This window comes from Sinohyriopsis cumingii, chromosome 2 (assembly GCF_028554795.1).
Source record: "Sinohyriopsis cumingii isolate HCF-2022 chromosome 2, ASM2855479v2, whole genome shotgun sequence".
NCBI classification, from domain to species: Eukaryota; Metazoa; Mollusca; class Bivalvia; order Unionida; family Unionidae; genus Sinohyriopsis; species Sinohyriopsis cumingii.
The window spans coordinates 116550156-116562619 of NC_142962.1; the positions used below are offsets into that span (position 1 = coordinate 116550156).

The 12464-nt window shown below is 33.3% G+C and overlaps 1 protein-coding gene across 1 annotated transcript; it reads right to left on the minus strand.

Annotated features, from left to right (window-relative positions):
- Nucleotides 1-10416: 10416 nt before the first annotated feature.
- Nucleotides 10417-10776, minus strand: LOC149805670 (protein CFDP2-like). The gene has a single exon (XM_089934603.1). It carries the CDS (start codon nt 10774-10776, stop codon nt 10417-10419), a length of 360 nt encoding a protein of 119 aa, XP_089790729.1.
- Nucleotides 10777-12464: the final 1688 nt, after the last annotated feature.

A 12464-nucleotide genomic window follows, 5' to 3' on the forward strand; every position in this document is an offset into this window, starting at 1 on the left:
CTATAAACAACATCGTCATTATAGTCAGTATGTACATAATTGTTACAAACGTTATATTCCTGTTTGTTCTCTGCATATTCTGTCGTACGGTTATGTTGTTTATCAGCCTATGGAATGCCCATCTTGGTTACCCCGGAATATATTATGAATTTGACCGCATTTAAAACAAGTGATTGGATTCCTGCAAATTATTCTTATATATGCTTCCCGTTTTCCTAACCATCTCACAAAGTAACAAAGTTATACCGCCGCCATCAACGTCATAGTCCATGTTCACTTAAAACATGTTGGAATTTTGCCATGCTGTTTCGATCTGTGAATAACTTGCTGTTTCAATTTTAAAAACTGTTTGATTGCTCAAAATACACGCAGCATTACAGATTATCTCCGATTTAAAACTTCGATCAAATCTAGATATTCCAACATCTAACAGGTCGTAACTACCTTGCTTCAAGACGTACGTCCAAGCTGTTAGTTCTTCTTTGCCTACGACAATATTCATTTCGTTGGCTGGTACTGTTCTTGAATACTCAACAGTATAAACCCATAGTTGTATTTAGGTTTTAAGGGGCAAAGACAGCAGAGGATGTATGTTGGTCTAGACTTTTATGTTCTTCTTGCCCATTATCGATGAGATACTTATTTTTGCCTTTGATGTATCTCCATCCGAAATAGCTCGATTGCCATTGTTTTTACACCTCTTAAGATCGTATTATAGTTTGGTATACCAACGACACCTTCGGATGTTAAAGAAATATTCATATTTTTGATAAAGAATGTAAGAATGTGTTCATGTATTTTGTGTTGTTTTTACATCATTAGGTCTCATACATTTCAGCGGGGTGATTCAGTCCCCTTCCATCCCCACTTAAGGATTGATTTTCCAATTTATGATGAGTTTATTTATACACTCATGTCCAGTGTCATTTTTTTAATAAGTGTTTAAAGATTTAGAAAAAACGTTCGGTAATGTTTATCCATCACTGCTGCTTGTCAGGCATGTAGTTGTAATCAAACAAGGTAATTGTTGTGTTTCAGTATCTATGGATCTTCTGCTGATAATAGCTTTTTAACAATTTTTCGGTCATAACGCTACGATGTCTGCAGTGTGACACTTTATAGTGATGTCTAGCACAGGGGAATCATGCCGCAGATATTTAGCATCATGTCCCACCCATTATTAACACTAACCTCTTAATGCTGATCGCAAAGCGAGGCAGCTGCAAGTACCATTTTTATAAGTCTTTGGTATCACTCGGCCGGGGTTCGAACCCACTACCTTCTGCATCTGACACGGATGCTCTAACCATTTAAGCCACGTAGTGGTCTGAAAATAATTGTATCATTTTGCAGTTAAAATGTAACATATGATGAACTTGAGAATAGTTCGTGTAGCTTTCGATAAATGTTTGGAGCATGCGCAAAACAGTAATCAGTCATTTTGGTTTCAAGAACAAAACGACGTAATTGAAGGGATAATTAAAATCAGTATTACATGCACTTGACTTTGACATTAGATATTTCGATATTATATTCATCATTAAGAACATTTATAATAAATATTATACATTCATATTTAAATTATTTGGAATGATCTTGAGGAGATTAATATTACACTCAGGGGTGATGCCGCCAAAATATGTGAACCTATAACCTAAGAAGTTTCTTGGAGGGGATGTTTCTTTGTGTGGATTTATATTCTTTGTTTCTTGCTATTGGTAATGTGCATATCAAAATAATGATGCAGTTGTAAGGATTCTGGAAATTAGATATTTAGATTTAAGTTTATGGATGATCAGAATAAGATCGTTTCATAACATTCTCAGCTGTGTGTGTTAACATTCATTTGTTTCTTTATTTCGATATGGGTGCTTATGAGAAAACGCCATAAACACGTATTCACTTCGAGCTCATATTTGTGATAACAGCAGACGTATCGTTCTACACTGATTTTAGATCAAGACTTACTTCTGTAAAAGATTGGGGTGGGGGATATGGGCTAACTTGTGAAAAGGTAATGATAAATTTAAAGAAATGTTCAAAGTCATGACCTTATATTTACGACTATTAAATTGTGATAAGATGCTTAATAAAGGAAATATGGCTAAAACATGAATGTATGTATTTGATTACGTGTAACATATGCAATACACAAATGCTATAATATGCTGACCTTCATGACCTTAATGGAATCATTCAGCAAGAAAGGACGACCAACGGAGTAAGTATTTTGAAAGTTAGCCCAAAATTATTAGTGTGGCGGGAGATAGATGCTTATTTAATATGGCACAATGTTACTATTATTAAGCTTGAATCAATAATAGTGAAATGAATTTGATTGAATTAATTGATTCCTATGGTTGTACTATATATGTAATTCCAATGTATTTTTGAGAATAAAGAAATTAAAATTCCTTGTCTTGTCTTATTTTTAGAAGTATCAACGAGCTTCTTAATGTCTTTCAATAAATTTGTAATTATAACTACCGCATTACAGTGTTCTGTTTATTTGGTGAAGATATGTAGATAGAGGGCTAATGTTGACAGCTCTCCCGAATTTCGAATTTCGCTCCTCTTTATACTCTTCAGAAAATAGTAATGTGATGTAATTTTAACCAATTATTGCTTGTCCGGGACGCCTGACAGGTCTGATGGTGCCGAACAGATACTCACAACTAGCGACACAAACTGAGGGTTAATATACAATTTAACAATCATCACTTGTCCGTTTACACTCAGTCATTAGCAAATATATAAACATGATGTATTATGTCGTGTGCATCAAACGTCAAAGTAATTTAAGTCCTAACCAAGACTTCTAAGCGACGGTGAAGAGTACACAACTACCAACGAAAGGTGATAGCATTGAAAATACATTGACCAGCAGAAAAATGAAGAATAAAATATGAAATATTCAAAACATACTTATACTTGTATAAATTTACAATCAACAAGTGAAATTTAATCAAAATGTGAACTTGACAAATTTACTGTGTGGAACTGGTCATGCGATCTAGTGTCCGCCATCTTGTCTGCTGACGTATTTTCGTGATGTCAGCTGTTGGAGTCATCGAGCTTAGTGATATTCAAATGATGATTTGGATTGGAATTTAAGTGTGATAAACATATTTCTGGGTGTGACAAATTCATATATAATAAGATTCCAGAAGATTTTGTGCGTATCTAACAACGTGCGAGGTTGAACTCATGACATTTCTTACCACATGACCGGCGATCACACTTGACTTAAACCTGAACGATTTAGTACACATATCAAGGTAAGTCGCGATCTATACATTTCCCATACATTACAATGTTCAAATTCATTCTTTCAGCAGTTTATATATTCATTGACATGAACAACGTGTTACATTTATGACCATCCATCCTATTAAAGCTTTAGAGCCCCCATGACTATTACACAATGGATAGTCATATAAGAGTATTTTCACTAAACGTCACTGCTTTAGCTCAATGTTAGAAACAGAGGAAAACGTCACTGCTTTAGCTCAATGTTAGAAACAGAGGAAAACGTCACTGCTTTAGCTCAATGTTAGAAACAGAGGAAAACGTCACTGCTTTAGCTCAATGTTAGAAACAGAGGAAAACGTCACTGCTTTAGCTCAATGTTAGAAACAGAGGAAAGCATTTTCACTGTGTTAGGAAAACATATGTAGTGTTAAATGTCAATATGATATTCATACAACATAAGAGAAAAAATTATATGTCAAATCTGAATGGGGATTAAATGATATTTCCCGTTCATATAAGAATAATAAAAAGACCGGGAAAGTGACGGCTTTTTCAGAAAATAATTTTGATCCTAACATAAATTGACACAAAATAGATAAAACGGAAATTATTTGATAGCTGACATGGCAGTTCAAGGAAAGAGCATGTTATATTAATATATTTGGGTCAAATAGTGATGAACCAAAGTCTGAAGAAAAATATAATAATATTTCTGAATGATTTATTATTTGGGATGGTGATTAGTTCTTAATATTGGACACAGAAACGGATTTAGAAAATTTATCACGATATAAATTATCCAACTGCTTGGATAAAAATGATAGCTATGATGGAAAGCCGAGAATTATTGGATATTTGAAGGATTTTAATGAAAAACCCCCAAAATGCTACAAAACGCTTTTTTCGGATTTTTACTTGATTTCAAGTAATTTAGGCGTTTGTGTTCTGGGTATTTGTATTGTGTCATGTTATTAGATCAGATCACTCAGGAACAGTTTCAGAAATTAAATTTGAAGAGAATGTTAGAAGGTGGGCCTAACTAGAGGATAAAAAATAAATTAAAATAGTAAATAATACAATATATGAAGTGAAGAAAAAATATCATTTTGAAACACGTGACATCAATGTTAAAATACATTAAACATAAGAATCTGTAAGTCCATTATATCTGATTATTTTTTTTATTGATTACGATACGTATAATTAGAGAAAACGTTCTGGCTGATGATTCGTATGAGACAATAAACGAAAAAATGAGAAAAGCATAAAAAGACCTTGCATATCTGGAAAACGAAATCTATCAATATTACCATAACATAAGCTGCAAGACGCAGAGAAAGAAAACACAATTAAAATAAGTAAGAAATACAAACATACATGGGGTGATGCAAAGATCAAAAGCAACACGCTTGGATATGGTGCATAAAAAACAACAGACATGCATCTTTAATTTCCTAAAAAATGACTAGTTTAATAAGGTCATGTCAAGTTTTTAGATGTATTTGGAAACGAATATAGCTATGAAAATATATATTGTAATAACAAAAAATGTTTTAATGAACCTAGTGTTTGAGATCGGACAAACTTGAAAATTAATTAGGTCCCAATGAATTAAAGCATACCAATAGTATGTCACATAATTTTGGAGGTGAAACTACTTATGGAAAAGATACGCATAGTGATAAGTGTCCGGATTGGATGTATTTACCGTAGATATTTTTTAAGACGTTTGGGAATGGGGGGGGGGGGGGCGTATTTATACTGAGGTGAAATACTCGTGACTGGGTGTGACATCAAGCTCCATGTCCGCGGCATAATGTACCAGTGCTAGACATCGCTGCCACACTGCAGACATCGTAGCGATATGACTGAAAAACTGTTAAAGCTACGTTAAAAGTCCAAATCACATCACACACTCTCAAAGACAGGTATCAAAACATGAATACCAAAACTAATTAAAATGTATGACTTTTTTTTAAAGGAACTGGCCATTAATATTACTGATGAATTTAATTTACAAATAGTCTTCATAGCAAATTCAATAAAAAAAAGTGTTTCGGATGTTTTAGTACAAAATGTCCATGGAATGAAATCCTTGTAGAGTGAATGGGGAAATATTTTATTTGAAAACAAGACATGAATATATAGAATTGTCTAACTTTATCTATCTAGTTTTGAAAGGCAAATTGATAAAATTTCCTGGAAATATATTGAAAAAAGTCGTATCAAGTTTAATTTGGAGTTTCAATACTAAAGTTGAAAAAAATTATTGGATGCTCCAAACAGATGTATTTTGTGTGTTAAGGTTCTTTGGAAAAAAAAAAAAAAAAAAAAAAAAAAAAAAAAAAAAACCCAACAACAACAGCAACAATAAAGTAATTCATGGAATCGCTATGGATAATATTGAAAAGAAATATGTCAATATGATATGCTGAAGCTACTAGAAGGTTTTAAACGGCAGTAAAATCTCTAAGAGCTAATTACACATCTACTTTATAGAATGTCAGCAATAAATATCAATGTACCAATTACCATTTTGAATTGAGGCATTATCGAAATCAAATCTAAGATTGAGTCATGCGTTTAATAAAAGTAGTAACCAATGAACGGTTAATAATTTAGGTATAATTTTTTCAAGTCTAATATATGATATTTGGGATTTAAATTCGTCTGTGATAATGAAAAAGATAGACAAATTGCTGGAATTACATTTTTAGCTAAATTCATACACCTGTTTAAATCCATGCATAATCCACAATATCGTCTCACAGAAAGATTTGAAGATTTGGTTTCTGTTTTATTATACTTTTTAAATTCTGGCCAGATTGTATTTAAAGACTTGCAATTTCTCAAAATTATATGCAATGTAAGTACGAAGGTGATTAAAAATTAAAAACTTTAATAAAGCAATGAAGGAATTATGGTTGAGAAAAACCATTAAACACAAAAATAAACGTATAATGTTATCGCGAATTTTGTTGAAGACAATATTTACTTTAGAATTGTATTTGAATCAGTCTATGCTTATAGCAAAAACCTAACAACACCTTTTGCAAACAAAGTGTTAAAGTCATGGCAAGAGTTTACTAAGTCGTTAAAAACTGATACAATTGAAAAAGGTTTTATTTTCACCATTACTAGATTATTCAAATAGGTTCGGGTCACAACATTTTTATTTAAAGGAGTGGCATGAAATAGGGATCCATTATATTATTGATATAATTGCACGTGATGCTTCCTTCTAATCTTATGGTGAATTATAAAGTACGTGTGTTTCGACAACAACATTTTAGACTATATTTTAGTGAATAAAAAATTAAACAAAATTGGAAAGATTTGGAAGTTAAAAGTGAAGATATAAAATATAAGATACATTTTGTAGCAAGTTATAACGTTTATTTATTATAGATTCTGATGAATAAAACAGTGTGCGTAAATTTACTAATGTCATTGTGGAAGAAAAAACATGAGCCTGCGGAGAAATGAAAAACTGTGTGATATACAGTCCAATTCAACAATCAATTGCTATTTCTCCGCATGCTCTTACTGATGATGTGAAATTGGGGGATTTTTAGTTTATTATCTATGTCAACGTGGTCACGTATGTACATTTATTCTAATTCAATATTAATTGGTGATTTAAAACTTGATACTAAAATAGTGTAACTAAAGCATGGCCGTTAATTGTTCTGCACCTTAAATATCATCAAAACACTTCTAAACAACAATTACTGATCACCATGGAAGTTGAAAGAGGTAGCCATGTACTAAACTGGATCAAGAAAAGATGCCTATCATAACACATAACAGGGTAGTCATTTTGTTTCTCAACACGCGATGCTTTCACTGTTATATCATGCGCGTGACATGCAGTCCGGTTTTTATTTGATCACACCTTTAAGCCAACGCGTCCAAAAATATCCACGTAATTTAACATTGATTTTGCCGTATGTACTACTCAGGGCTTGTAAAAAATGATCTTCCAAAAGAATATAACGAGGATCCAATTTAAAGGTATATGTAATCAAATTCTTAAAAACTGACATTCGTTATTGAAATAATAGGTTCTGAACGCCTACATTGCCTGTATGACTTATACTATAACATATTTTATGTTCATTGTGCACAAATTCGTTTTTGCACAAAGCCAGAATACTAGATAATGATAATGTAGTTTTATTTTTAATTTTAGAAGGATTCAATTATACGTTTATTTTTTGAACGCAGTAAAACAACTCTTACATGGATTAAGTAATAAGAGTGGTAGAAAGATAATGTTATTATTGTTAAGAAATGTGACGAAACTATAATATTCGGAACTTATATTCTTGTAACGTCGCCCTCTTAGTAAGATGGTTGTTTAATTGAATTTGGTTGGCGCTATCTAGAGGTTGACCTCCCTCGATATTGTAGCCCGTTGTGAGTGGAAAAATAGAATTTTAACAGAGAACTGAGGAGGAATATTGGGAAGAAATAATACAATATGAGCCCCTTTAGACAAGAAAAATAAAAAATTTAATGAAAACCAATTAATAGCGGCATTTCCAATTTAATATAAATTATGTCAACAGAATTTAATAGCAGTGTCTAATTCGGATTTATTTCATCATAACAAAGAGTGGTAAAAAGAGCGCAATGTCCACTACTGATTGCATCACCTTCCTCCCGTGACCGTGTATCAACGTCTTCCTGTTTCCTCGAGCCTTCATATTCTCTACGCTGTACCCCTTCCTAGACTTCCTAGTCCGTTATTCTGAACTCGTCACTCCTTTTTTTCGGACTACCGTCTTCGGGCTGTCCCGTCTCTCCCCAGAAAGCTGTTCCTTAAAGGACAGAATTGCCCCTAAATCTCTGTATGTACCACCTTCTACACGTACATAAAATTCTCTCTCTTACGTTACTCAGAAGTATGCTAGCTCTCCACACTGCATACATTCTGAACTAATCCGATAGAACATCACCCTCGTTTCACAGCGACCGGTCATAATTACCACGTTAGCGGTGTATCGGACGTTGCCTTATCTTTTTACCTACGCTACCACATGCTCGATTACTACTGCATCAAATTCACAAAATTCTAGCTCACAGCAATCCCTAACCTACAAGATTATTTAAACATTACAAAATCAGAGATAAATATGCGATTATTGTTAACTCACGATAATCAAAATTGTCCTAATAGACAAAGGACACTATTTCATATAACTCTATGAAATCCTACACATATGAAAACTTGGATAGCATGCAATCTTCAATTCTATCAATGAAATAGTAACTGTAAAATTAAATAGATAAATTGAATAACAACTCTAGCATCAACAGATTTCCATGAAATTGAATAAACGATATATAATACGAATCCTAGTCATGTCAAGCACATTTACATAAAACAAACAATACAAAAATAGAACATTACGTGGGAAAACTAAAATTGCGTACCTTAATGTCTTTTTTTAAATTTATTTTATAAATTTGCAACCTATGCACTAAACCCTGTCTTTTCTTACAAGACAGCCACCTGGTCCCCTTTTCTTGTTAAACTATGAAAGCACTATTCTTTTGAGGCGTCCTAGGATTTCAAACTACTCTCTGGACTTTTAGACTAAAGAATTTCGACTAAGGTCGTCACTTTAAAGTCACATTACTTTCAGGTGTACGCTTTAATTTACTCTGGCCAATCGTAAGCTGCGGTTCCTAAATTTTTCCCAAGGTAATCAATTCTTCCGTCAGAACTCAGGCAGCATAGAATCTGTGAAGTACGGGGCATGTCAATTTCCCTTTGAAAATGATAATTTGACATAGATTCCTATCAAGCCTGATAGTTGGTAGCTCAAATGTTTTCTTTCTCAGGAAAATGTAGCAATGCCCAGGACAGTCTCACCGAGTAATAAATTCTAGCCTTTCAAGTTTTGACACTGACACGGGAGAGAAAAGAAGGAAGATCGAAGTGACCCTAAACAAAGACTTTTCTTGCTTAAATGTGATAGAATTTTAATGTTCAATGCATTCAACTTTAAGGTTCAATACAATTCAAAATTCTACACTTTAAATCCCAAATGTTATTAAAGATTTTGTATCTCTTTCTGCGTGAGCCCCGAGTGTCTGAGTTGTCTAAAGCGCTCACATTTACGGATCATTGCCATCTCCCCTCTGTCTGCATGGGTTCGAGTCTCGGACTCGGCCATTGTGAGAACCCGAGAAAGCTTGCCAGTATCTTCTCGTGGGTTTGTGGTTCTTTCCGGGGTTTTCCCTGATTCGTCCTCCAGCATTTACACTGGCCGCCACGTATAGCCTATCTTGTGCTGAACAATGGCATTAAACCCTGCAACAACAACAAATATGTCTGCTTGAAAGAAAATATACCGAAAAGACTTTGATTTTATAAACGTTCTTGACATGTAACAATTACTCTATGTATTGTAATTTACACACAAACATTAATATACAGGGTGGATTGAAACCACAAATTTACCGATGCTGTTATATTGTACTATTTTTAATGTATTTGTGTGTGTCAGTTTGTGAGTCTCTTTTTTATTGTAAAATGTTTATCTTTGCATTATAAAGTTGCAACAATTTTTATGTTATTAAAACATGTTTCAAATCTTTATTGTTATTATTACTCCGCTTGAACGCATATACAACAGGCAGGGTTACTGGACCATTTGCATCTGGAAATGAGGGTAAAACTGTACACTGATTTTGCAAACTCTACTATAGTTTTGTCTATCAAATGCCTGTGTGAAATAAGTAAAGGACATCTGTTGCTACCCAAAGTTTCTTTGTTCGACGATATTTGCCAATGATCTCGCTAGCTGTTCAAGTCACAGCTGTGTTGAATGTGGTCGTTAAGGACTCGACGTCGATGTCTTGGCTGTCCAGGGTTACCAATGGTGCAAATTAACCACCTATCATTGCTTGGAAGGATTCTGCGACTTTTGGATTTTTAAATTTTTCAAGGTCAAATCTGATTCTTGGTTGGTTAGGCTTTTTGATTATTTTCAGATGGAAGCGAAACGTTGTCATTAATAAATCATGGTCACTTCCAACATCTGCTCATGGAAAACTTCGTATTCCAGCGATATTCAGTCCTGTGCAGAATTGTTTTTTCACCAAGATGTAGTCAGTCTAGTCGTGATGCTGTCAATCTGAATTTTGCCTAATTCACCTTCTAGATGTTTTGTGAGGGCTGAATGTGTCAGTTAGCACACGATTGTTGTAAGCATCAAACGCCAACAGCATGATTCCTCTTTCATTTGTTTCTGCATTGCACAAGGGTCCACATGTGCTTTGCCAGTTTGTCTCTAAATCAACCCCCACCTTTGCATTCCATTCTCTTTGTACAAGCAGAATGTCCTTCTTGGGTGTGTTGTCAAAGACATCTTGCGGTTGGTTATAAAATTTCACCAGTTCGTTGTCATCATAGTTAGATGTGGGTGCATAGGCATTTATGATTGTGATGTTCAAGGGAGTCGCCGTCAGGCGGATGGTAATGAGCCTGCTTGAGACTGGGCAGCAACCCATAATGCTGTTCATAATGTCCTGATTGTGTTTGTCCCCTCTTCCGCTGAAATAGAGCTCATGCCCTTCATATGTGCTCTCTCTCTCTGTCTATATATATATATATATATATATATATATATATATATATATATATATATATATATATATATATATATATATATATATATATATATATATATATATATATATATTTTTTTTTTTTTTTTCTTGCCTGCAAGTTATAAAATGGTTGTTTACTGATGTTTGATTTCAAGGTATATATTTAAAGTATATATTTAAAAGAAATTTAGATTTTTCAGGAAGCAAACGTTTGGACCACATCCTGATTATTTTCTAGCGTTGTAGATTTTTATATAAGATTCTGATAAAATTAAAACATTATTCATTCTAATTTAATCCAGTAGAATCACTTGTGGTTGTGCTCATATATAATTGGAGAGGAATTAATTATTTAAATTTTTCATTGGAATTGCTAAAGTTTTCAATGACTGAATTAACTCTATTTTGAGATTATTGTTATTTCATGCAAAGATGTCATACATAATGTCATTGTGATACATTAAAACTTTTGTTACATCAACACATTCAGGATTTAATTTATTCGGAACATTCTGTACTTTTGGACTTGAAATAGATTTATTGCACAACACCATAATTTCCTTTTAAATTTTCACTTTATATTGTAGGGAAAAAATTTGTTTGTTGAATGACGTGTTGAACTTCTAGTCTTCACTTCTTTCTCCTACTTAATTTAACGCAATAATGTCATAACAGTATTCTTTGGAGAAGGAGATAAATAAACAATAAGATCTACTTCTATTTCTTGTACTTAAAATTCTAAAATATCAAATTACAATTATCAGTAGTAGTTTACCATGAACGAAATCCCGCTTGTGACTGACCGATTAGTTTCTTTCTGTACGCAAACACTTTTAAGCGTTCATTCACTATTGATGTAAACATCTTCTATACTGCTTTAATGAAAGACATATCTCTCTATTTATCTGGGCTGTTTTTTGCGCCTCTTATGAAATAGATGGCATACGATACTTTCTGTCTATAATGCCGAAACGTGACAGTTGTGTTAACAACATTAAATAATACAGCATTGGCACTATAGGCGGAGGTGTGATTGAAAACAATCGATTCCTATAATGCACGTTTGGCCAGCTTTACGTTAAGAAGTTCCTACTTTAATTTCACTTTTATTTATGTTGCTGTTAATTATTCCGTGCGAGGTTTCAGCATTTATAATGACGTGGATATTTGTACCTTATGAATATCATCTTAGGTATCGTGGGCGTTAAGTAGGTGTTTTTAAATACAGTAACTATGCCTAAGTTGACATAATGGAAATAGTTTGTCTTTCATCCGTATCTTCTAAACGTCTACAATTGCGTACATGTGCATCATACGTGCAGCAACAGAGGTATTTCTATATGAGCCTAAAAATGTGACAGCCGCATTTAGACTTATGAGGAGATAGAAAAAAGTCCTATCGAGAGTATTTTAGTCAAGTTTTAATCTCCAACATTACAATCACCACTCAAAAAGTACTTAACAATCTGGATACACTAATTTGATTAATTGTTGGTAATTTCAAATTAATCTTACACCATAATTATCTGAATATCCATCAGTTGTCGGTGATTCCTAAAGCAAATGATATCACTGACGACTTTATTCAT

Bases quoted from the DNA above. Each gene is read 5' to 3' on its own strand.
- LOC149805670 (XM_089934603.1), bottom strand. From the start codon at position 10,776: ATGGGTTGCTGCCCAGTCTCAAGCAGGCTCATTACCATCCGCCTGACG.